General features: G+C 40.3%; 3 protein-coding genes across 6 annotated transcripts; 1 reads left to right on the top strand and 2 right to left on the bottom strand.

Moving 5' to 3' along the window:
* Positions 1–222: 222 nt before the first annotated feature.
* On the top strand, positions 223–15,911 carry poc5 (POC5 centriolar protein homolog (Chlamydomonas)). 4 transcript variants are annotated; one of them, XM_040019425.1, is made up of 13 exons: positions 223–355; positions 938–1,021; positions 1,534–1,675; positions 2,416–2,526; positions 2,655–2,854; positions 3,676–3,852; positions 4,338–4,442; positions 4,849–5,028; positions 6,653–6,836; positions 7,979–8,112; positions 8,435–8,536; positions 8,675–8,845; positions 9,559–15,911. In XM_040019425.1, exons 2-13 carry the CDS (start codon positions 938–940, stop codon positions 9,691–9,693), a joined length of 1,725 nt encoding a protein of 574 aa, XP_039875359.1. In that variant the 5' UTR covers positions 223–355; the 3' UTR covers positions 9,694–15,911. The 4 variants fall into 4 exon arrangements, with proteins under 4 accessions (XP_039875359.1, XP_039875361.1, XP_039875362.1 ...); XM_040019427.1 differs by lacking the exon at positions 9,559–15,911 and adding an exon at positions 9,057–9,475; XM_040019426.1 differs by having other exon boundaries at positions 239–296.
* Positions 9,913–15,846, bottom strand: ankdd1b (ankyrin repeat and death domain containing 1B). The gene is made up of 15 exons (XM_040019429.1): positions 15,640–15,846; positions 15,180–15,280; positions 14,979–15,077; positions 14,775–14,873; positions 13,454–13,558; positions 13,263–13,364; positions 12,998–13,096; positions 12,413–12,511; positions 11,945–12,043; positions 11,772–11,870; positions 11,569–11,667; positions 11,282–11,377; positions 10,703–10,904; positions 10,309–10,440; positions 9,913–10,213 (listed from the first exon to the last, which is right to left on the bottom strand). Exons 1-15 carry the CDS (start codon positions 15,812–15,814, stop codon positions 10,158–10,160), a joined length of 1,662 nt encoding a protein of 553 aa, XP_039875363.1. The 5' UTR covers positions 15,815–15,846; the 3' UTR covers positions 9,913–10,157.
* Positions 15,912–16,448: 537 nt separating the features above from the next.
* On the bottom strand, positions 16,449–26,640 carry polk (polymerase (DNA directed) kappa). Its single transcript, XM_040019424.1, has 14 exons — positions 26,184–26,640; positions 24,658–24,777; positions 24,377–24,529; positions 23,979–24,110; positions 23,738–23,888; positions 23,403–23,624; positions 22,911–23,035; positions 20,184–20,350; positions 20,066–20,098; positions 19,869–19,965; positions 18,848–19,019; positions 17,699–18,694; positions 17,079–17,127; positions 16,449–16,932 (listed from the first exon to the last, which is right to left on the bottom strand). Exons 1-14 carry the CDS (start codon positions 26,310–26,312, stop codon positions 16,851–16,853), a joined length of 2,628 nt encoding a protein of 875 aa, XP_039875358.1. The 5' UTR covers positions 26,313–26,640; the 3' UTR covers positions 16,449–16,850.
* Between the last annotated feature and the right edge of the window lie 2 nt (positions 26,641–26,642).

Below are 26,642 nucleotides of genomic sequence, written 5' to 3'. Positions count from 1 at the left end.
AACCCTGATACTTACGGCACTGTGACACTGGAGGCTAAAATAAGTGTGAAGTAAATAAAAAATATTTTCCAAAATCACAGTAAAAGGTTTTGCACACCTTTCATATTTAAAACACAAGACAAGTAGCTTCGTTCCGCTTATCGTTGCCATAGGAATAGTTTAACCAATCAGAGGCGACATAGTAGGGCCAGTTAGAAAGAGTAGCCAATCAGAGAGTCTGTTGTTTAAGAGCCAGGCTGTTTGAAACGGCAAAGCAAGCACCTTTCAACTGACGACTTGTGAAACGGGCAAGCGTGGTACTTTTTATGGTTATATAAAATAGTTAAGTTTCCGAAAAGCGGCGCTACTTACAGAGGTAGATATACTCACTTCAAGTAGTTTAGTTTTTTTTTTTTATGAGCAGCTGTATTTCTATCTCCACTTCTCCATTTCTGTTTTAGCTTTAGCTCTGATTTATTTAGCTAACGATGTTTGTTTAACTCGATCAATTAATGCGCCTGTAAATGAGTAAAATATAGAAAAATGTAAAGTTTTTTTAAGCGTACAGATAAGCATATTCGTGGATTTCTTTGTGCATGAGGAAGTTTTCTGTTTACTCTGTGTGTACCTTCATTAGTTTGTAATGTAGAAACTAGCGTTTGGGCTAAAGAAACTTAAACAGAAGGCTTCAGCTGTAGCTTGAAATAAGTATTAGTTTCTTTTATAAATCAAACGCATCCGAATATGTTTTATGTCCATGTACGGTTTGCAAAACAAACAAAAGAGTAGGCAACGACTATCAATAGCTGCCAAAGATAACGGTGGTGGCCATAGCTGAAATTAAAATAAATACTATATAGTAACATACCAAAGTAGGTCCCGTCCGTATGGCCAGTTATTGATAGCTCATGCTGTGTTATTAAACTAGCACTATGACGCTGTATATCTCTGTGTTTAGATGTCCTCAGACGAAGAAGAACCAACCAGTCCTGTTCTCCCCAAAGACTCGGACCGGGGCAGCTCCGTGTCCTCTGAGCTTCAGGTGAAAATGTGCTTTTATTTACACTCATAATTCTATGGACCCATGTTTCCACCACTGGAAAACTATTATTTATTAAAAGGAAATACTCATCTATTTTGTTTTTGTATTAAATGGTAAAAGGACAGATTGTCTAGAAGCTGCTCTGAAAAAGTTTGGATATTAAATTCAACATTTTACACGATTGGTGGTTAAGTTTGCTGTTGTCTGAGTCCAACCATTTGAATTAGTCTGCCAACCAAAATCGTGTGTGATATCAGGTTGCTTGAACTAGAACCTTTTTAAGTGTGAAAGTAGTTTTGCTGTGTTGCAAGTCCAAATGGACTCTGTTAGATTGAGCAAAGCTTTACATAACATGGTCTTAGCATCACTAGGTGTCAAAATTGAAGAGTCACACTAAAATGTTGTAACCAAAATAAACTGACTTGAAACAATACACAGAAAAATACAAACTGTAACATGCTTCAATTGATATTTGACCACCTTGTTCTTTGTTATTGTTTATCAATTAACAGGATGAGTATGAGGAGCTCCTCCGTTATGCTGTTATCACCCCTAAATTTGACACGCTTGGTGTTCAGTTGAAGCAGCAGAGCACCTCGCATCTGTCTGCAGCGGGTGGAAATAAAGATGGCACAAAGTTTCAACGTGTACCAGGTATGTTGGCTTCCTCCTGTATGAAGAACACTTTCATACACATGTCTGTGTAGGTTCACAGACATCTAGGTCATGTTAGTCTAGAGAGCTTAGAAAAAGAGGCAACAAAACAAAACAGACACACAGTTCACCGGGACTGGTTGACTGAAACTGAATATGAGCCCTTCCAGACACTGTCTGCATCAAATGATCGTCTGTCAGAAAGGATTTGGCATCAAAATATGGAGAAAATGTGTGTGTGTGTGTATTCATCAGCTTTATATTTTCATCTTTTAAACCAGTGTAAAAGGCTAGATATCAGTCTGTCACATTGTACCCCCTATCTCTTTCCCCTGCAATACCCACATCTTAAACACTCCATCAGTTTCCTCCCCTGTTGTGACTCTCATCTGAGGTTTAGTGCTTTAACTGTCACGGAGTAGTGCACGAGGATGTAGAAAGCAGACGGGCCAATTGGTAATGATCTCCTGGCACTCTGCCCGTACTGCTCTTTAGAGTGCAGGCTTTCTCTTCTCCCTCCCTGCAGAATTTAATTAAGATATTGACATAAATGCTTTCTTGGACAAGGAGCCACACTCATCTTATTTACCACTCTCACCTTCACATTTTCTGCTCTTAAGCTGTTTTTTGTTTTCTGACTTTTTTGGATTACATTTTTTAAATCAACCATTTTAATCTATCTTTAGCCACATTTATCTATTCCTCTACCTGCTCACTGTAACTCCTGTATCTTCTTTCAGATTCTACCATTGAAGCTAAGGATGGGAGGCACTCTAGCAGGAGCCTGAGATCGTCACAGGCCTCCCCCTTGATTGTTGAGCCACACTCGACACACTCAAGAGCCTCTCGTGGTAAAATAATTGTAAAATTTCAGAGAAACAAAATACTTATTATGTGTAACTGTCATAATACTGTTTCATATTCTCAGCCATAGTCTGCCTGTCTGTCTGCGGTTGTGCTTTTTTTTTTCCCACTCCAGCTGAGAAGATGGCAGGTCATTTGTCTAGCAGGGCATCACTGCTCTCAGATAATCCCTCAGAGAGGTTACAGGTGGCATCTGAGAGGTCCAGGCCAGATACCCCAGAACCCTTTGAGTTTGTTGTGACGGAGATGTTTATTTCAGAGGAGAACATAAACAAGATGGAGAACATTCTGGACACGTGGAGCAACAACCTGAAGGTTAGTCTGCTTCCACACAGTGTACAACTGTCCTTCACAGCCGCTCAGTTTCTCCTGTGGGCTTTTACATAGCAGCAAACAGCATTTATGCATAGATAGTTTCTGGCATTTTTGATCATAATGATATTTTTCACACTCTTCTTTCTCTGCCATTGTCATTAGAAAGTTATACTATGCCTGTGGTCAGATTAGAGATTATATAGAGGGAATGTGTCTGAGCCTCAGGATGACTTTTTGAAAAGGATGACACCTCGCTGCTCTTCATGGAACCGTTGACCTTTTAACTGTGTTTCCTGGAGACATTATTCTAAAGGAAATGGGTGTCTCCATGTGGGTGTCCATCCTGCCCTTTTCCTCTGATTTTGTACAGCTCATTCATGGAGAGCAGATGACAGCCAATCACCTGCTAAGCTGTGCAAAGCTTAATCTAGGAAAAAAGCAGTACCAGCTAGAATGAGAAGGAGATGTGGGTTAAATAGTACACTCGTGTGTTGAGCGAGGGGTTTGAAAGTTCTTCTAAACCTGGAACTACACATCAGAACTGTAAAATAATACATCTCTGGTGGAAAACTCGTACACTCTGTGCAGTAGCATAAATCTGGCTTAAGTTTGCTGGACTTCAGATGTTTCAAGAACTGAGTCCAGCAAAAGAAAACTTAGAGATGAATTCTTCAAGATTTCTGTGTTGTGCAGTTGCATCTGTCTGGCACACCTGTTCATGTAATTTAAAAACAACTACAGATATTTGTACAGATGCTCATGTTTGCTAAAGTAGAGTAATGAACACATTGTGACAGCCCAACCCTCTATTCCCTAATTAGTCAAATGTGCTGACGGAGCTACGGAAGTGGAAGTTGGCCTTCGTTGAGCAACACAAGCTGGAGATGATGAAGGAGAGGGAGAGGCATGCAGCCCAGACAGCTGGCCTGAAGTCAGAGCTAGATAGCCTTAAACAGCTATTACAAACCTATGAAACCTCCAACCAAAGGAAAGATGAGGTGACTACACGCCTGTTTATTTGCTTTATCTAGTAAATCATTTAGCTGTTTGTTATCAGGTAATTTGCAGAATAATTTGTCATTTATTTAATCACCTGTTGTTGTTTTTTGTTTGTTTGTTTGTTTGTTTTTCGTCAATAAAACACGAGAAAACTGTAAAAACACCCATTACAAAATCATGGACTCCAAGCTGACATCAACTAATGTCTCACCCTAGTCTCCACAAAGAAGGAGACTAGAGTGCAAAAATATTATATTTAGTGCAATGAAAGACTAAAAAAGACTTTTACATTTAAGGTCCTCATATCAGTGTTTTGTTAGGCCCCTATACAAGTCTTTATTAATTAATTTGCACATTATGCCTTGCATGCCTGTGTAAAAACAAAAAAAAATTAAAAAAAAAAAATTAAAAATTCAAGAAGCACTCTACTTCTTTCCTTTTTTTTTTTTTTAGACCAACGGGCTTGTTTTGTGGACTCTTTCAGGTGATCGGGAACCTGAGCCAAGTACTGGACAGACAGAAAGAAAAGCTTGAGAAGATGAGGGCCTTCACCCACTGGAGACTCCAGCACATCGAGGCCAAAGAAGAGGTATGGTGTTTAAGAAGATTTCAAAACCTTTTGATATGATATTTTAGAAGTTGCTTGTGACATTAGAAATGCTCATCAAATAGCAAAACCCGTCTCTACCTTTAAATTGTCAGAGTAACAGAGATTTTTGCTACTTCCAAACTGCTGGTTTACTAAATTTTGTGCCCCCCCCCCCCCCCCCCCCCCACTGTTGCTGTTTTTTTCAATGTGAACTTTCATACAAGTGTTGGTGATTTACTTAACTCATCGGGTAATGCCATTCCTTAAAAATGACCAATTCATATTTTTGTATAAACCACGACATAAAATTCATCACGAGAATGAATGCAGCTGCACAGGAGTGACTTATAGACGTAATTATTGCCTTGTAAATGTTACAAATCACAGCCCTGTGGTTCCCCGCCAGGCTCATTCTTCTCAGGTGGCACAGCAGCACTACAATTTGCAGCTGAAGAAGAAGGTGTGGTTTGCCTGGCAGTCTCTGATCCAGAAACACTGGAAAGTCAAGGTGGAGAGAGCTTGCCGTTCAAGGGCTGAAGAGGTCTGCTCCCAGATGTCTGTGGAGTATGAGGCTAAGCTAGCAGAGGTCAGTACATGTGGGACAGTGTGTCTAAGATGAGGCTGTAATGCTCACTTCAAACTGAAACTCTCTGCATTTAAGTAAATGAGCATCCCACTTTTGTTAGTATATCATGGTAAATGGACTGGTTTTCAGCTCTGTTTGAGCACTGAGTGCTATCTTACTACAAGCCACATTCACTCTTACAGACACATTCATACAAGCAGTTTTTTCTATGCCTAAACACTTTCGTCCTGACATTCAAACACTTACACGGACGCATCAGGTTCTGCTGAGTAGGGGATTGAACCATCAACTTTCAGATCATTATATAACCCACTCAGTGTTGGGAAGGTTACTTTTAAAATGTATTCCACTACAGATTACAGAATACATGCCCCAAAAGTGTATTTTGTAATGTATTCCGTTACGTTACTCAATGACAGTAACGTATTCTGAATACTTTGGATTACTTAATGATATTATCATGCTTTTTACAACTACATGAATGTACTATTACTGTGTGATTTATTACTGTTACTGAAATACCAATACCAGCTAGATTTTTAAATCTTAATATAAAATGAGTAACAGTAGGGTGGACAGTAGGTAAGGCTGCACTTTTTGCAGCGATCTCGTATAGAAAACTATTTTGTGTGTATATAAAACAGGTCTGCGGCTCCGAACCGTAGTAAAGGGACCTCTGGCTAATATGTCGGGTTCCGTGTCGGGCTCGTAGCCGAAAACTAGCTTTACTTTGTTGTCTGGGTCAACGTTTCTAGCGAGAGACAGAGAGAGGCGTTGAAAGGCTGCTCCAACGGAACTTATTGTTTCAGAGGCACTCTTTTTGGCTGCAGTGGTTATTATTATATTTGCATGCTTCCAGCTCCCGTTTCGGGTCGGTTGCAACTCGTACTTTTCAACTCTTTTTCTCCCTCCTCGCGCTCACAGACACATAACGGGTATGGCAGTCCATTCTCCCTGCAGCACAGACTACACTGCCCATGAGGCTACATTCTTTAGGGCGATGCCTGTAACACTCTGCCTATTGCCTTCATATTAAATCATTTTTGTGAATAATTTTTAAAAATATTTCTTCACCTCGTTATGCGGGCCGCAAGTAGAGGTGACATGGGCCGCGAGATTGAGACACAGGCATTAGAGCCTCTTAATGCGTGTTTTGTTTGGGTTTCCACCAGCGTGGAATTACCAAAAATAGAGAGCATAGGCTAACATATGAAACAAGAAAAGACCGCCGTGTAATCCATTTATTTCAATATCACCTTTTTAAACGGTAACTGTAATGGATTACAGTTACTCATGTTTTGTATTTTAAATACATAACGCTGGTACATGTATTCCGTTACCCCCAACACTGAACCCACTCTACCACCTTAATTACTGTGAATTACTTCTGTGTGCTCTCCAAATCACTGTAGAGCCCGTGCCGATGGAGAAACCAAAAATACATCCTACATAGGGCTTCATGTTTTCGTGTTTTTATTAGGCTGTAACATAATAATCAAATGTTTTTGTTTTTTTTTTTTTTTTTTTTTAAATGCACATCTTGTGTTTTTCTTCTTTTTAAAAAATAATTATATAAAAAGATAATTCGACAATTCTTTCTATCCTTTGCTACCTGTGTGCACAGCACTGTGAGGCTATAGAGCGGGCACAGGCGGAGATTCAGAGACTACGATTAGAGCGAGAGCGATATGAAGAATCCATGAAGAAAGCCTTCATGAGGGGTGTATGTGCTCTCAACATGGAGGCGCTCAGCATGTTTCACTCTACAGAAGGACGAGCAGAACAACCTCCAGCTCATGATCAGCATGGTTTGTAGTAAATTTGTGGCCTGTGGAGAAAAACATTTATCTTCGTAGAAATGTAGCACACTAAAGCATGTACTGCTAGGATGATATATAGACTGATGCTCTATACAATGTACCGTGGTTGCATCGTGGGCCTTGCCTCTGCGGTGTATTGATTTAGCGCAGTTTTGGAGATTGAAATGAAAAGACAAGATGGAAACAGCATTTTTCCAATAGAGTGCAGCCATGTGCTATTGACGTTTGTTAAGATTTATGATTGAGAGGAGGGAATGGGGTCTTTGCACTTTACTTGAAAGCCTCATTTAATGAAGTTAAATCTGTGAATATGCTCAGCACTGCGCAAAAGGTACTTTGCACAGGTTGGCAAGCTTAATGTGGCAATGAAAAATTGGTTGATAAAATTTGAAACCCTTTTGAACCATGTTATGAATCATGTAATGAATGTTAGTTAGTTGTATGTAAATGCTGGGAAGATTGGATTAAGAGCTTTGGACTATTACCTGACACTTCAGTAGAAAACCTTAAACTCAGACCAGCGGTGTTTAAAATACTAGCATCATATGATTATCACCAAGACGTCCCACTGGCATGAGTTGGGAAAAATATCTCATCATTATATTTACACCACCTGTCGTCAGATTTGTTGTCTGAATCTGTTTTTGTTTTTTTTTTTTGTTGATACCATGGCTGCTGGACTTGGATCTTACTATCTTTAGCATGTAGAAATGAAGCCTAGCATGGGCATCTGCTCATCCATCTGCTTTCAGGTTTAATGAGTCTTCCAAACTGAAATGTATGTTAATACGATGCTGTCAGCCAGGGCGGTTAATTGATTACCCTTTCCTGTTGCTTTAAAAATGAGCACTTTTTTTTCTCCTTTGGATTTTTTTTAAACTGCACATATTTATATATTTTATACTTTATAAGACTTTTGCAGAAGTTATGAATCCCCAGCTCCTGCTACACCTGTGGTTTAAAATGGGTACTTTATGTGTCATCTGACAAGCAAGAGATCATTGAAATATTCCCATTCAAATACAAACTCAGAATTTCCAGTTTAAAGGGGGATTTTTGTGTAACTACAATAAAAATAAGTTATTACTGAGTCCTAATGACTCAATGAAGGTTTCTTTTTTGTGTCGTAGTTCCTCTGCCTCGTGAGGATGGGCGTGGCTCTTCTGCCATGGCTCAGCTCCAGCCATATGCCACCTCTTCCACACAGTTCAGTCCAGTCCATTTTGACCACCCAGGCCCGTCGCACAGTGAAGCAGATGATGTGGCAAGTCACTGTTAATTTATAATGAAAACACACCATAGTACAGTGTCTTTCCAAATCACTCGTGGTTCTTGAAATGTATTTATTGAATGTTAAGCATGTCCTTTCACGTGGATCATTTTGTTCTTTTGATTATTTATTACTTTATGTCGCAGACAATTCTGGCTTCACATATAAATCATGTGATTGCCCTAAAAATGAAGAATTTGTAGAGCAGTCTTGAATTTCCTTTGTTATACTTTTTGTTTAAATTAGATGCACTATGACTAACTTCCTCTAAATCCCAAATCCTGATCCTGTGTTCACTTGTTGCCTTTATTTGTAGATGGGCTCTGGTGCCCCCATGTCCCAAGAAGAAGCACTCCCTCCCACTACAGTGGTGCACAGCTCACTCCCTCTTGGGGGAATTGCAAGTTCCCACAAAAAGGTTAGTGTCAGACATATAGAGACAAACTACCAACAGCAGCTGAATCTATGTCCTGCTTTGTTGTCTGTACTGTGCCATCTAAAGCTCTTCATCAAAAATCACATTTGTATATACCACTAAAAATATTGCTTGTTTTAGGTAGGTACTCGTGTCGTCACAGCAAGTCAACAAAAATCCTCAAAGACTGTAACGGCTCGTGTCACTGCGCGCCATGAGATCAGTAAGGTGGGACGTAGCAGCCTGCAGGTGATGGGAGTGGCTCCACCCATGAGCTCTGTGGTAGTCGAACGGCATCATCCTGTTACGCAGGTATGTGATGTGATGCATCGATACTGTTCCTTTACGAGTCTTGCAGTCATATACTTATGAATCTTTGCACAGTTTTAGCTTCAAGGTCATGTTGTTGCGTATCTCGGACCACATCTAGCACAGCTGTTGCTTTTAGACTGCTCCCTCTAGGGTTTTCAAGTGACTTTGCACTTAAACCCTACACTTCAATTTGCATTATTTTTCACATCAGCTGGTTTCTCCAGGACCTTATAGTTGATGTCTGCATTGATAATCTGACTCTCGAGGACTCACCAGAGCACCAAAGTTTTATACTGGAAACTGCAGTTTGGTCTTTGGGTTTTAGCCCAAGCCCAAACTCTCATCACCAATAAAAATTCTGTCACCTTGAAACAAAAGTTGATGTTTTGGGGTTTTTTTTGGTCAGTGGGGAAATCTCAGTTCCCAGTGCAAATGGTGATAATCGGACTGATCTTAAAAAAATAAAATCAGGTATGCTGGAAGCAGTCCAGGGGTGCATGAGAAGATGCCTACATCATAGGAATTAAAACAACAGACTTTAATATTGTTGTGTTGTTTGATTTTTGTTTTTCTATAAGCAAAATCACTTAACTTTATAAAGGCACCCTTTATTTTTCACGTTGTTCAAATGCAACTTTGTTTATGTAAATTAGAAAAGCAATTTAAACTTTTTTTTGTTTGTTTGTTTGTTTGTTTTTTTTGCTTTCTTTTAGCTCACCATTGGGCAAGCCACAGCTGCTAAATTTCCAAGCTCCTCCCAAAAGGGCCACATGTCCACTGCAGGCAGAGCCTCCTCCAGAACGCACAGCAGCACCTGTCATACACACTCCATCAAAGTAGTTGACTGATGACACGCACATATGTCAAAGATCTTCCTTAAGACCAGCTATGCAAAAATCCAAATTGATGGAATTTTCTGTCTTGATATGAAGGCCATTTTATTTATATATATATATATATATATATATATATATATATATATATATATATATATATATAATTTTTATTACCCTAGAGTTTTAAATGTGAATGTGTTTCATTTGTAATTATTACAGATGGAACAAAAGTTCAGAGAATTCCAAAATGAACATTTATTACTTTGCTTTAAATTATGCACAGATAACTGTGTACTGAAGTGTACTGCAAGGCGACCATCCAACAGCACATGTTGTTTACATGACGAAACCAAAGCTATATGCTAATGGTGTGATGCACAACGTTATTTTTAAAATAAATTATTTCACTGCAGTAGTCCTGTAGAGATGCTTCGTTGACAATGATGCGAACAGTGTAAATACTGCAGTGTTCCTCTTCATGAAATGGTACATCTTTTACTGCTGACTTGCTCTGCCTCCAGTCGAATCTTATCTGAAAGACGAACATTTGATGAAGTAAAACTTTGGAACAGGCGGTGCAGAAGACATAAATTTCTGTTTATCGGCATACTTGTTAACAGAGTGTACCTGCAGCTTTCGTGTTCCCAGTGCAGATGAGGCCCTGGTAGAGGTCTTTACCCGGGGCCTTCAGAGCCAGCTCCTCCCCATGAAGCCAGATCAGCAGCATTCTGTTCCCATGCTCTTGATAGCTGTGCTGACCTGCAGGTAAACGCACAACCCTTTAAGTTCAGAAAAAAAGGTCAACCTGCAAAAAATACCCTAAAGATACCAAATTACAACTTGGAAAATAAGCTGTAAAAATTTCAATGTCATTTAATGTCATACTGGGATATTCATTTTTTTACCTAAGATTTCAGGGTATTTAATTAATGTGTTTGACTCAAGAAGGTTAAGTTAGATTTTCAGAGGGTTGCCAAATGCACAGCAGAAACCTGCCCTGTCAGTGTGTGAGTTATGGCACCTGTCCACTGCTCCTCAATGGCAGACACTTGCTCCTGAGTAAAGTCCCAGTGTGTTGCCAGTCTTTTCCAGTCTCCTGGTTTCAGCAGCTTGTACGCCAGGCGCCAGGCCATCGAATACAGCTCCTTGTTCTCACTGCGGCGGTCAAATTTGAACGTCAGTGCATGCTCGGTGCGAACAATCTCATTAAGCTCAGGGTTAGCCTGAAAGGGCAATTAAATCATGTCAGCAGGCTGATAAAGGCCACACTCTCCAGACAACAGAGGGGCACAGGAAGAAAATTTTGGCAAGACACTAACACGTATGATTAGCAATATAAATGTCAGAGTGAAACATTTTGAAAATCAATAATGGAGGAGAATAAGGCATATTCTTAATTAAACTGATGATAAATCGTATGTCGAATGTTTCTGGACTCCAAATCACTTTTACAGTGAATGCTTTAATAGAATTAGAGGGGATTCAGCTAATCGAGGATGTGACACTGAATCATTCATGGTGAAAGTAATTATTGATTTCAAAGCATCGCGAATGGATTATGCTCGTGATAGTTACAAGTATCATTTGATTATCCCCTCACCTTTTTCTGGTCATAGTATCGTTCTGCTTTGATGATCATGTCCACAATGTTTACCTCATCTGCTCTGGCTGCAACACCCAGAGCAGTCTTACCCTGCTACTCCGAATCCAGCATGTACAGTGAAAAACAAATTCAATTAAAACTGCAAGAGATTGCATTTAGTTTGATTTTTCTTGTATTTTCAATCTATCATGCTGCGACAAAGGCTTACATTAATTATCATTTTTTGCTTTTTGGATAGCATTAGTATACAGTTTAATTTCATTAATATGACAAATGCATCTTACCCGGTCCTTGACTGTTAGATCAGGCCCAGCTTTAAGAAGCATTTCCACAACCTCAGCTTTGGCAGTCTCAGCAGCAATGTGCATAGCTGTCTGGGACCTCTAACAGTCCAAAGCATGACACGACATAACGATAAGCAGGAATTAGTTTGTCTACATTATGTTCATGGATGCTTTATTTTACTGTCTTAGGCAGGAGCTTGTACCTTATCTGTGGCATTGATATTGCAGCCAGCCTCCAATAGGTAGTAGATAACAGGGATGTGACTGTTCTTCACTGCCAGGTGGAGAGGTGTCTCTAGATCCTGAGAGCAATAATATTATGCTTCATAAAAGATGGATTACTCTACCACTGCCTCCTATCTGGTTGTTTACTTACCTGATTTTGAAAGTCCGCCTGGGCATTGTACTGTAAGAGAACTTGAACAAGAGCCGCGTCTCCTTTTTCTGCAACTGTATGGAGAGCGCTGCATTTGGCCTACAAAGAGTACAAAGTGAGTGCAGTTGTACTATGTCTAGAAGAATCTTTAAAAACTGATTTTGTTTATGACATATTTTTCAGGATAAACACCATAATGCATATTATATTAGTAGTACGGTTAAAAGCAGAACAGTAGAAAAGGTATTTAGTTATTTGAATCTACACAGTACCAAAAAACGCCACCAAATGGTTAAAAAAAAAATAAAAAATACACCGGTACACAAACAAAAGTTACCAAAGAAAACACATGATTTTCTGAACTTGCATGTTATGAACATTGATTACTGTAAGTATTTGATGTGTGTATTTTTCTCTTAGCCTGCACTGGTTCAGTAAAACTTGGCCGGGTATACTGCCTGAACGTACCACTGTGAGTATGTTAGGGTCACAACCGGCCTCCAGCAGGACCTGAGCACATTCTCCCTGACCGTGGTCTGCAGCCTGGTACAGAGCGGTCTCACCATCCTGCAGCACAGAACATCCATCAGCAATGATGGAAATGGAAAATTCTTCTAACATAATTAACATTTTAAGTTACCGGTATTATTTATTATTATTATTATTATTATTATTATTATTATTAGTTATGACAAAGTAGAATTTCTTTACACTGACGGAACGTTGGCTTGGATCATTCAATTAAATGCCAGCAAATAAATTAGTTACTGCAGATCTTTTGGGGGGTAAGGTTTTGTAATTATCTCTTACTTTAATGCATCATTAAGCCACATCAGTACTAATACAAAGGAACACATTTATCATGTTCAGTTTACCTGTTACCTGCCAAAGTTCGATCCAGAAAGCTAAATGTGTCATTATACTAACCGGTAGATGTTTGATTCATCTCAATTGATCCCAAGTGGAGCCAGCATCCAGCAGTGGATTAGCCGCTGAGCTCACACTGTCACAAACCAAACCGTGATAGAGAGGATGTTTGCACTGATTGTCTACCATATTGACTTCATCCCGAGTATCAAAGCTCTGCAGCAGCAGTTGGACGACATCCAAGTGGCCGTTCCTGGCAGCTAAGTGCAGGGGCGTGTCCCCTCTCTGGCAGAAGGGAGGGAGGGAAACAGCTTGCATCAAAGAGTGTTTGACTTTGAGCTTTCTTGCAGGTGTGACACTGAAATGTGCACTCAAGGCACATGTGAGCATAAACAGCCATATACTCTGAAATAGATGCAGCAAAATCGCACAAATAAGTCCTCGTGCACACCTTGTTGGGCTTCATGGTGGCCATGTTGTATGGCTCCATGAGCACCTGTAACATCTTAACACACCCGTGTTCTGCTGCCAGTGCAAATGCTCGGTGTTCTGACTGAAACACAAGAAAAGAGGCTCAGGTAATCACATGTAGTGCATGCAAAATGAAATTTGCCACACAATTGTTTTGTGCAAGTTGCATACCAGGTCATCCTTGTCAAGTTCTTTCATCTGCAGGTCATTTACAATGTAGTCTACGATTTCAGTATGGTTGTTGATGGCAGCACAGTGCAAAATATTGAGTCCTTCCTGAAACAGACAAAGAAATAACTTTTTCTGTTAAATCAGGCAGGGCGCTGTTTGAGAATTTACAATGCAAACCAAATTCATCTTGAACCGTATTTGAAAATGGAAAGCCACATTGTAAAAGATACAGTATAACGAAAGCAAAAATGGACAAACTACAACGTGTAGCTTGTGGTTTAATTTCCTTGAAATTTAGCGCACCTGAAAACTTACAAACAGGTGCAGGAGAACAAGAGGGTATATTTAAAATTAAGCAAATTATACTTAAATTCGAACGTCGAAATACTTTATGGTTATAGCATTGTCAGAAATATGTGCCTCTAAACATTACATTTTAGTTATTTATAATTTGATGTGAATTTTTCAACTCATATAATTACATATGGATGTGAATTACACAGATTAAGCTTAAATGTATTTGTGAAACTGAATTTCGAAACTTTACAAAATTAAAATCAATCAAAACTTCACACCATATTACTTTTATTACTTTTCGTTTCTCAGAACTAAAATCCAGTTCTCATAACTCAAACTCAGTTTTTGCAATTCAAATTCAGTTTTCTGGGAGAAGCATCAGGGTTTCTGAGGAAGGGCAGCCGACCATAGATTCACACACAAACTCTTCAAGCAGTCAGGGCAATATTAGGATGTTAGGCTACTCAATAATATTGTTTGACATTACCAAGGTTATTATAAACATATTACAAAACTAGATCGGGGGGGGGTTTAATTACTGAGTCAACTGCTTTCAAAATTCTTTTGTTGTTTTTATTGTAATACCTGTACTGATTTTCCTGAAACAAATGCAAAATAAACATTTTAGCCAATACAGAACTGGAATGTAACTTTGGACGTTACTATTTAAAATTGCTTAGAGGATACATTTTGTCCTGTCTTTTTAAAACGCTCTGAATTGACCAACTGCTTTCAAATATTTACAGTATAGTTGCACAGTAAACTCAGAAAAAGTATATAGTACTTTAAGGGGTATTACAGCAGATGTTGCAGGCTATATTATTAAGTGTTACTGAAAATTAAAAGTTTAAATAGTATAGATAATAAAATATCTGAATAGCAGTGTGTTGTTTTGAGAGGGTGTTTGTGCAAAATCTAAAAGGAAAACAAAAAAACCCCCCCAATGGGATTCATTTCTCAGTTTAAGGGTATTTCATCTCTGTTGGTTAGTGAGAAGCAATAGAGGAGAATTCTTCTACTTCACCTCGTTCTCAGCCTTCTGTTCTGCTCCAGCCTGCACTAATAATTTCAGGATGTCCAAACTGCCAAACCAGGCAGCCAAATGAATGGGTGCTACGCCGTACTGTCAGACACAGAACACAAAATGGTAGTAGCCGACTTGGAGACATTACATAACATATTGTCCTTGGCTCAAATCCTCGCATCTAACATCTTAAAATCCTCCCACCTTGTCCTTTTGGTCCACTTTGACCCTTCGCTGTAACAGCAGCTTAACAGCTTCTTTGTTTGTGCAAGCTACTGCAAAGTGAAGGGCAGTCCTATTTTGCTGAGGAAGACAAAATAATCAACATGTTATCAGTTTAATGAAAGTTTATTCAGTGATTGGGTCTGTTTGGCTAATGCAGATACTTTATCTTTTCAGACGCACCACATTCTTTACGTTGGCATTTAACCCTTTTCCAAGATCCGTCATGGTCTCCACATCGTTCCTCTTAGCTGCTTCGATAAACTCCTTCTCAGCCTCAAGCACTACATAACACAGTAGACAAGCCTTAATACATGGCTTTTTTTCATACATAATTAATTGTGTTAATACATATTAGACAGCAGGATTATATCACAACATGGAGTAAAGTGAACTAAGATGGTGAGATTTTCAACATTACTACCTACACACCCACATAGCAAATACAGTGTTTTTCCTTGGAAGGAAACTGTCACACCTCACTTCAGTGACAAACATTAGAAACTCAAGTGCTCGGTTCTTGAATCTGCTACATTTACTACACTTTCTATGTCTTTTCTGTCATATAAAGCACAAAAAGCTTGTTTATTCTTTTTACGTTTTTTTTTTTTCTCTTTATCATTGGCTGTTCTTGCATACTCACACATCTCTACGTCATCAAAACTGTTGTCCGTCTCTTTGTTTGAATGCTTGTTCAGAGCAAAGTCACTGAATCCCCTCACAGTCTCTGGTCTTATCCACTTTCGAGGGTCCAGATTCTCCTTTTTAGGAGAATGTTTCTCAATCATCCGCTTCAGAGCCATAGCTTTTTTTTCCATTTGGAGGCTCTTACAACAAAGCCACACTTTGTGTATTAAACAGTATAGGTTATATCCTGAAAACAGTCTACCTCAGTTCCAGAGGAAAAAGATCGCATACCCGTAAAGAAAGCCAGTGTTATCCAATTTCACAAAGTTCTGATCTTCATAGAGCCAAGAGCGAGGAAGTGTATGGTAGTGTACTCCTTACTTTAGTGCCGCAGGGCTGATCCCTATTTACTTTACTAGCTCACACCCTAGAGATCCCCGGTGATAGTAACAGGTTTATTTAACATGACACATTTCACTTTGACTAGTCAGTGGCACAGCTGTGGCTATATTATGGCTCGAGTAACATGAGGAATTTATACCAATAGTCTAACTTAAATTTCTATTATGTAACGCTGGTTATAAGATTAACAAAGGAGTTGGAGTTCAGTAGTAGTACATGTTTGTCTAAGGAAACAAACGTACTGTATGTGTAAGGAAGCGGCGAGTCACATTTACACAACTTGAAGTGGTACAGTTTCATGGCTGACAGCAAGAACCCATTTTTTTCCTCACTACTTTGAAGCACACATTGTTTGGTTACAGTTCAGGCTGTTGGAGAGGTGATAAGTGTTGAGTGTAAACAAAAAAAAAATGTCCCTAAAAGTGAGATTTCAGCAGAATAATTTATTGCAACAATTTAAATGATAAAAAAAATCTCTTTTCGTCATTATTAAAGGTATACACTACACAAAAACACAAATGTGACAATGTCATAATAAAATAACTTAATGAAGATAAATAAAAAATATATATCTAGCCTGACCATTAAATAAAAATGCATTAAAAGGAATTATTGGACTTGTCTTCATCTTTCATTTTGAATATCGCTTAGAGCAGACAAGCCACGTGTTTTAGGAGCATCTTCTATGTGCAAACTTAACAAGCTTTGTGCGCAGTGACCGCAGGATGAATAAAAACCACGCAGGGAAGCCGAGGGAATAGAAGAGCTGCGTTTTTACTTCCTCAGTTCATCCGCACTAGGCTGGAGTTTGCCCCTGAATGACTGTCACCTGAAGAACTTGTCGATGGTGTTGCAAGGACCGAGGCTTTTAACCTTTTTAGACAGAGGAGACGAAGGCGTGTCCCGTCTAAATCATAAAAAGAACACACAACAATGAATACTTTTTTTATTTATACATATAAAATTTCAATGCTACTTCAGTCACACTAAATGGAACAAGAAGAGATCGCGTGTCAGCATTCAGTGAAGCGATTTGTAAACAAGCCGTCTCACCTTTTGCTTTTGCCTTTGCTTGCTTGCTTTAGCAGAAGATGTCCTCCGTCTACAAACAGAAAGGGACACTTATTGGCATGGACAGAAAAAATAATGTATCCCCCGCTGTCTTTTCTCTGACATAAAAATGACTTCCATTGAGGAGGTGCACAATCGCAGCACCAGGGATATAAAGAGTGCAATTTCTGAGGCAGGCTTGTTTAAGAGGAAACCGGGGTGCAGTTCATTGTAGGAAATGAATAGGTGAGAAAGTGATTTAGCAATTTCCAAGGCCGGGGCAAAGGGAGCCCCATGGGGTGAAATGAGATGTCTTTTCCTGGTCTGAATCGATACAAACGTCTCACATAGTGTCACTGTCTGTAAATAACAAGGTCATAGGCCACCGACACCTTCCCAAATACACATTCCTTCTGTTAACTCCGCTGTCATACAGCTTATAGACTCGGCTAACAGCATCGCTCCTGTCATCAGGACAGAATAGTTTCTGTCAGAAAAGAGGGTTGCTGTTAGTACCTTCATGTAGCCGAAGCATGTAGTGACTGCATGCATCGTAATGAAAAACATTTTTTTCAGAATACACACACACAACGAGGTTCCCTTTGTTTAATACACGCACTTACCTGTGCTCTCGCTATTTTTAACTGGAGATGGATTTATGGAGGATGATGTCTGTCTCCCCAGCTCATGTAAGACCTCCTGGTTCAGGCAGAGGTCAACGTGGTGGTTGAAGACAGCGAGGTCATGAGTCTCCTGGGTCAGCTGACACACTGGGCAGACGAAGACTGGCCCTTTGCTATTAGATGGCTGAGGCTCTTGCGAGGTCGCAGTTTTGTTGTCGTCTTTAATCAACGAAACCTTTTGAACAGAATCTTTTTTTACGCTGCTCTGGCCTTTCTGAGGGTTGACTTTTGACTTCTTCTCTTGAGCCTCGTGCCGCCTCCTCAGTTTGTTCACTGCTGCACGTTCTTCGCGGTTCTTCTTTAGACCCGACTCTGACTCTGTGTCTGACTCTGTGCCATTGTTTGTTTTTTGAGAGGCGTTGCTGAGACATTGGTCTATATGCGTGTTGAAGACATTCAGGTCGGTTGTTTCCACCTTTCTGAAGCACACGGGACATGTGAGGGTTTCTGATTCTTCACAGGCTGATGTGGATGCATGCGCCTGTACAGGACTGGGACTTTCTGAGAGATCGGGCGGTAAATGGTTGCTTTCGCTTGCTGTGGCCGGAGTCCCTGTGTTAGCAATCACTGGAGCGTTTTCCCCGCTCCCCTCATTTTTTGTGGCTGCATTAGCTGCCTCGAGTTGCAGTCTTCTAACATGAGCCCTTTGAAAGAAAGACTGCTGGAGTCCCACAGTCGCCTGGCTTCCTTCTGTCTGCCTCTGCTTACTCCGCCAGGGAAGGTCTTCTTGTCTCTGGTGTTTCTGTTCCACTAGGGGGCACATAAGTGGCGAGGTGTGGAAGGAGGAAGCATCGGAGAGATGCTCATTCCCCAGTTTTTGAAGCATCCCTTGGGAAGAACTAGAGCAGTCTGCCTTGCCGCTCTGCAGAAAGCCGACGATGCTCTTCTGCAAGGGCTTTTTATCATCCAAACTAGCGAAGGCAGAAATTCGAACACCTACAAGCACAAAAACAAATCATCCGGAGAAAACCTCTAAACGAATGCCAGCTGTGTTATTATTTCCACATGAAGCTTGTCACACATCATTTAGGTTCATTTCAAGCTAGTTATATTAATTGATATGTCAGTTTTATTGTTATATCTAATTACCCATGAGCCTCAGTCTGAGTGGCTGAGGACTCTCATTTTCTATTTCCGTTTTCAGGAGGTCCTTAGCAACAGCGAAGATCTCATCCACTGTGGCAACAGCACACGGCAGCGTCATTGCCCTGGTTTTCACCTCGAAGTTCACATTCTTGAGCTTCAGTGTTACCGTTTTACCCTTCCAGGAAGACAAAAATATATATATATACGCCTTTAAATTCATATTAGGCAAACAGTCACGGCCATTTCAGCCTGCACTCTAATTAGACGTAAATAATAGTACCAGGAAAGAGATGGAAATCTGTATAATCATATCAGTGATTGACTTGTCAGAATCCATTTTGTGAGTTTTTAATGGCGATATGTTCAAAGCTGATAGTAGCCCCCTTCTGTCTCTTTAATGGTCCTCCATTTCCTGCAGCTATCAAAGCCACATCAGGACCCAGGTAGGGGGGGTAATAGTTGTGCTAAGCCATCCAGTCCTTACTGTATCGATTCAAAAGGGAATGAACATGTTAGAGTAACTGTACGAGATTCTGTTTGGAGACACAGTAAATCTAAGAAGGCCAAGTATAAGAATTGTGTGTTAGGAAGGTGTCGAGCCTCCATGTGCTGCCAAAATAGCTTCTTCCTGTTTCTGGAAATGTATTGGAGCGACAGAGCATCATACTTTCAAAAGAAATTGTTTTTTCTTTCCCTCTTTTGCTATTTCGATGATGGTGATAGAGAGCGGCGTCTAACATGTCGGTCCACAATGTGTAGGTGTTCAACTTTACACAACTTTTAAGCCATCAAATCATTCAGTGATCGCTCGTGCCCTATGGAAGGAGGCACTGCGATCTAGAAAGAAGATGACAGGGGGATGACACAGCTGTAATGAAGGGGTCAGGGGTTTAGCTTTTCCTTTAACTTGCCTCTTGTCTGAAAAAAGTTGATGTATGAAAGCAAGGTAGCTGAAAAGATGTTAAAGAAAATCTTCTTATATAGCGGATATGGGTTTAAAGGTTACAATAACACTGATCAATACCTTCAGACCTTCTTTCTTCATGTCTTCTGCTAGATCTTCACAGAGCTCCCTGCACAAAGACAACTGCTCCTCAACTTTACTCAGTTCTTTAAAGGTCCTGTAAATATTGAGAGTATGACAGAGAAATTAGAAGAGAGCCGAAAGAAGGAAACCATTTTTTTTAAACTATCAAATATTAATTAAAATTGTTAAAAAACCTCTCTGTGCTCATGCTTTTTCTTTCTTCATGCCTGTGTGACAGTAGAGACAGTCAGCTTTATCTCCTTCTTCTGGAGATCAGTTGTACTTGAGTGTTATGAAGCAAGCAGACAGTACCTGGGTATATATGTGGAGCCCAGTCCCAGAGAAACCTCCAGGAAATGATGCCAGGCTGTCTCCGAGAACAGCAATGACAGCAACGCCATCTGCTGGCCAAGATGGGAGCAGGTACTTATGCCCAAAGCGTTCAGCATCTTCTCACTCACCTTTCCTATGCCACAAACCTAGAAAAGCACATAAACATGATTTTAGCCTTTCAGCCATGTTTCACAGTGACTCCACAACATGTCTGTAAACCTTTATACTGCATTCTACTCAGAACTTCACAATTAACATTTATTTAAAGAAATCAATGAAGACAATTAGGAGGAAAAAAACAAACACATTCAGCTAACAAGCAAAAGATCCCTGGTTCGATTCTGGAAGGAGACACAGATCCTTTGAACGTGAGACACGTGGATTTCTGGAGTAAAAACCAAATATTCAGAGATACCCGCTGCGGAGACCCGTTGTGAATAAGGGAGCAACTGAAAGTAGCTTTAAACATGCTACAAATAAACTGGAGAAAGCAATAACTAAATCACCGGAGAAAGTCCAAACACAAGATAAAAAAGAAAAAAATTGTAGCAATTGTGTTTCTTGTTTGAGATCACAAATCAATTTTGTTTTTTTAAAAAGCCACTCTTCTAGCATCAGGCTAACAAACCTTATTTCAGATGGTTATTTAACATATCCAATGCTTTTTCACAGAGCAGGATTACACATGTAAGAGCCCAAAAACAAACTTCTATGTTTGTTTTTCTACTTCTAAAAACCATCTTCTGTTTACTATTAAACCCTTGAAAAACATCCAGCTGATGTATCTTTTACCAAATGGACTCCATCATGTCTGCTCACAGACACAAATACAGTGGGGCAAAAAAGTATTTAGTCAGCCACCGATTGTGCAAGTTCCCCCACCTAAAATGATGACAGAGGTCAGTAATTTGCACCAGAGGTACACTTCAACTGTGAGAGACAGAATGTGAAAAAAAAAAAATCCATGAATCCACATGGTAGGATTTGTAAAGAATTTATTCGTAAATCAGGGTGGAAAATAAGTATTTGGTCAATAACAAAAATACAACTCAATACTTTGTAACATAACCTTTGTTGGCAATAACAGAGGTCAAACGTTTACTATAGGTCTTTACCAGGTTTGCACACACAGTAGCTGGTATTTTGGCCCATTCCTCCATGCAGAGCTCTCGAGAGCAGTGATGTTTTGGGGCTGTCGCCGAGCAACACGGACTTTCAACTCCCGCCACAGATTTTCTATGGGGTTGAGGTCTGGAGACTGGCTAGGCCACTCCAGGACTTTCAAATGCTTCTTACGGAGCCACTCCTTTGTTGCCCGGGCGGTGTGTTTTGGATCATTGTCATGTTGGAAGACCCAGCCTCGTTTCATCTTCAAAGTTCTCACTGATGGAAGGAGGTTTTGGCTCAAAATCTCACGATACATGGCCCCATTCATTCTGTCCTTAACACGGATCAGTCGTCCTGTCCCCTTGGCAGAAAAACAGCCCCATAGCATGATGTTTCCACCCCCATGCTTCACAGTAGGTATGGTATTCTTGGGATGCAACTCAGTATTCTTCTTCCTCCAAACACGACGAGTTGAGTTTATACCAAAAAGTTCTACTTTGGTTTCATCTGACCACATGACATTCTCCCAATCCTCTGCTGTATCATCCATGTGCTCTCTGGCAAACTTCAGACGGGCCTGGACATGCACTGGCTTCAGCAGCGGAACACGTCTGGCACTGCGGGATTTGATTCCCTGCCGTTGTAGTGTGTTACTGATGGTGACCTTTGTTACTTTGGTCCCAGCTCTCTGCAGGTCATTCACCAGGTCCCCCCGTGTGGTTCTGGGATCTTTGCTCACCGTTCTCATCATCATTTTGACCCCACGGGATGAGATCTTGCGTGGAGCCCCAGATCGAGGGAGATTATCAGTGGTCTTGTATGTCTTCCATTTTCTGATGATTGCTCCCACAGTTGATTTTTTCACACCAAGCTGCTTGCCTATTGTAGATTCACTCTTCCCAGTCTGGTGCAGGTCTACAATACTTTTCCTGGTGTCCTTCGAAAGCTCTTTGGTCTTGGCCATGGCGGAGTTTGGAGTCTGACTGTTTGAGGCTGTGGACAGGTGTCTTTTATACAGATGATGAGTTCAAACAGGTGCCATTCATACAGGTAACGAGTGGGGGACAGAAAAGCTTCTTACAGAAGACGTTACAGGTCTGTGAGAGCCAGAGATTTTCCTTGTTTGAGGTGACCAAATACTTATTTTCCACCCTGATTTACGAATAAATTCTTTACAAATCCTACCATGTGAATTCATGGATTTTTTTTTCACATTCTGTCTCTCACAGTTGAAGTGTACCTCTGGTGCAAATTACTGACCTCTGTCATCATTTTAAGTGGGGGAACTTGCACAATCGGTGGCTGACTAAATCCTTTTTTGCCCCACTGTATGTGACAACTGCAGCTTTAACTTTGTTCTGTTATCAAGTTGAGCCACAGACTGTGACTATTATGAACCATGAGCCTCATACTGCAGTGGGTTGTCTCAGCTCTAACCCAGAGGAGTGAGGTTTGCAAACAAGCGAGTCCAAACTCAAACGTTATTTGCACTGTTGCAGTAAAAGAAAAAGAAAAATACGTAAAATCTTACATCGTCAAGCAATATACTACAAGTACACAGCTCTGCTAGTGCTTTAATTTGAGCAATGGGTACTGTACTTTGCGAACTGGAAGGTTCTGGATGAAGTCCATCACTGCTTCTCTGGTGGATGGGAGTCTGTATTGTCCATTGGGTTTGTTTTTGTCACTGCACACCTTAGCCAGCATCATGTTTGGCGCAATTCCTGGAAGATTGGAAAATATCATTGGCTATTTTTTTCCCCAAACAGCTGGTAAAGCATGCATAATAATTCCCAAAATATGCATACTAGACTTGTCAGGGTTGCATTAGATTAGAATGAACTGATGACCTTGGTGTACAGTCAAACAAAAGTAATAAAAATTTAGTATCAAAATATGTTGTAAACTATCGTAAATAGAGCAATAAATAAATAGGTATTCGTAATGACAGCAGCTTCAACAATGGCACAGGGATCAGCGATGTTCAGTGACTGCTTAGAGCTCAGGATGTGAGATTTATTACTGTATATCCCTGTTATGCAGTTAAAATGAGAGTGTTTTAAATTAAAAGCAGACTGGTTTCTCGCTCACCTGCACTGGCAGTCAGCATCGTCTTCTGCTCAATGCGGAAGCGCATCTCTCGCACAGCCTCTTCAACAGATGTCCCAAACACCTCGAAATCACCTGCAGGAGCATGCACACCTTCAGGGCCCACTGGGCTGGGAGAGGAGCCTGGGCTGTCCTCAAACAGTACTGGGGAGAGCTCTCTCACCTCTGTCACAGCTTCCTGGGAAGGCTCAGCTTTTTTCTCATCTTTACAAGAAAAATAAATAAATAAATCACACAACAATTAAATGGATTCCTGATATATAAAACTTAATATCAATGTGTTTGTGTGTATATATTAAAGAAAAACAAATCTCTACCTGTGGTCATGTCTCTGACACGGAAGTGATGTGTACGTGTGGACTCTGGCCAGTGCTGCCTCTGCTCCAGGTGGTCTGTGAAATCTAGATAAGCTTCATCCAGGCTCATTGGCTGAAAGTTCGGGTCATAGTCTGCAAAGATCTCCCGGATCTAACAGAAGCACAGACAGATGGGCACCTGTTGAGCAACAAGCCACTGAAAGAATTTGTTTGCATGTGTGTTTTTAGGTATTGCGCTTACCTCATTGCTCACAGCTCTGTACTTATCAAAGTTAAGTGGAACAATGACTAAACTGGGGCAGAGTTTCTTTGCAATGAAGCCAGGCATGGCAGCTCGAACCCCATATTTCCTGGCGTGATAGTTAGAGGTCGACTGTGAAAGGAAAAGAGGCGATATGAATGAAACAGAGAGAGTGGCTGTTCTGGATCTTAAATGGCCATGATTTCAATACTTAATCTCCGTGTAGTTTGTAAAGTAGTGAGAGCATGTGTATACTATATTTCAGTGCAGTGTGGTTTATATTTGAAATAAACCTTTAATATCTCGTTTCAGAGTTCAGACATAATTCATAGTCAGTATCTGTGGCGCCTACACCCTGAGCGTGTCCATAAGCCACAATAGCAATGTTTTTAACCCACCAGCATGCTCATGGATCCTACGGCCATGGGCTTGTCCTTCAGTTCAGGACAGTCTCTCATTTCAACAGCAGCGTAGAAAGCATCCATGTCCACATGTACAATCACACGGCTGAGATCACGACTCTTCTCCAGCGCTGTGGAAACCTTTTCCACCTACACAGAGAGAATAAAATGAAAAGAAGCCAGTTGCTTGAAGCTCACCTGAGTTGTGTCTGTGTGATTTTCGGGTCACCTCTGGAAAAAGAAGTGAGCTTTGGCCATGTGAATCCCTTACATCTTACCTGAGCTTGTGCTTTTTTTAACTGCTGCTCTGTGATCCGTGCCTTCTGTAGCATCATTTTCGTAATGCGCTGGTTCACCTGCTGATCTCTCTTCAGCTCATTCTCGTAAAACTTAGATCCCTGCCCAGGAAGGACAAGGACAATGGGGAGTTATAACAACTCTGTTTTACAGCTTTAATAAAAAGCTACTGTAGCTCATTTATTTTTAGGACTGGATGTCATTACACAGAGGATAGTGGACGCAAAGGGGAACAGGATACAATCTACAAAAGTGGATGGAGGTTCATATTGTCCACAGTGTCATTTGTGCCTTTTATTGGTTAAAGCTAGATACATCCAAGTAAACCGGAAAAAAAAAAAAAAAAAAAAAAAAAAAAAAAAAAAAAAAGAGTCAATTTTTAGATTTTGCTCCCACAATGTCCACAATGACTATAGCAGCGAGAAACTGTCCACATACACGTGTAAGCTTTTATAATACTGCAAACTGAAACATACTTAACAATGTAATGCCTCATCTACATATTTCAAAATAACATTTTAGAACACCATTATACAAAAGCTATTCATATTACTGTAAGGAATGAATTATGACACTTATATGGTGATATAAGAATTCTACAAAAAAATGCATCATCAGAAATAATGTCAGTTGAAGGGTGCCTGTCGAGAAGCCATTCTTAAGGAAGGCAAACTAGAAGAAAAGGCTCATGTGTGTCAAATTACACAAGAAGTGGACTGAAAATCAGCAGCAACAGGTCTTGTGGAGTGCTGAATCCACATTTTAAATTTTTTGTTCAAATTGTCATCAGTATGTATGCAGGTGGTCAAGAGAAAGGTTAAATAGTGGATGTGTGCAGCCATCTGTGGAGCACGGTGGAGGCTTTGTCATGGTTTCTTGTTAAAACTGATTAAATTATGAACACAGAAAAGCATCATCGGATTTGAATCCACCGTACAATAACATCTGGAAAGCGTGTGATTAGCAACGACTTCATTTTTCACACCATCTGAATTAAGGCTTGTGTCCAAACACACTGCCGGTGCAGTAAAAACTTGGGTACAAAAAGCACACAATGCAACACTATCGGTCATGGAGAGCATGGAACAGTGTGGCATCATGTAAAAGGAGCCAACATCCATAGAAGAGCTTTAAATGTCTTCCAGGAAGCCTGGAGAACTATTCCTGAAGACTGCTTAAAGAAATGACAAGAAAGCTTAGCTAAGAGAGTTCAGGCTTTGTTGGAGAATAAAGGTGTCAAACATTTCATGCTTGTTAGAATTGCCTTATATGTAGTACTTCTATGTATTTTTTGTGCGTGTTTCAATATATTGCTGCCCTTATTTTCCATCCATCCTAGCAAAACATAAAGACATACAGAACGGCACGTCAACAAATTATCCATGCTTGTGTTCTAAAAACTAATCATTCGGTTATTTGCATCCTCTCGGAGACAGTTGTGTAGATGACTATCGGGCATGTGACCTCAGGTGTGTCATGCGCGTGTCTTTGATTTGTGAGCACTTACCTTGGAGGTTTCCATGATGATCTTATTGATCTTGTCTCTGTCAAGACCTTCCATACCAGCTTTGTTGTCATTGAGAGCCATTCTGGAGAGGAAGCCCTCTTCTTTGGTGGATGCCACCCCATTCTCCATCCTAATGTCTTACTTAGTGCAGGTACACTTCAGGTTATAACGAACTGGGCTGTTTTCTGAAGAACTCAGAGCTGTGCATCCCCACATATGTGCGGCTTTCCGGGCTGGATCAGATCCGAGTTTCTCAATGACAAATAAGAGCCACGGTGACTGTAAATTAAGTCACTGAGCTTTCTGACAAACATGTCTCTACAAGTGTTGAAAACAGCTACGGCGGCGGTTTTTTTGGCGGCACTTCCGCGTCCATACGTCATCAGCCAAATGGGCGGGACTAAAAGACCAAGAGCGTCATTTCAGGATTGTACCTTCCCTTCAAAGGTTGCTTTTACA

Source organism: Simochromis diagramma, unplaced genomic scaffold (assembly GCF_900408965.1).
Source record: "Simochromis diagramma unplaced genomic scaffold, fSimDia1.1 OVJJ01000822.1, whole genome shotgun sequence".
NCBI lineage: Eukaryota > Metazoa > Chordata > Actinopteri > Cichliformes > Cichlidae > Simochromis > Simochromis diagramma.
The sequence above is the reverse complement of the archived record's forward strand: the minus strand, read 5'-3'. Positions and strand labels throughout refer to the sequence as shown.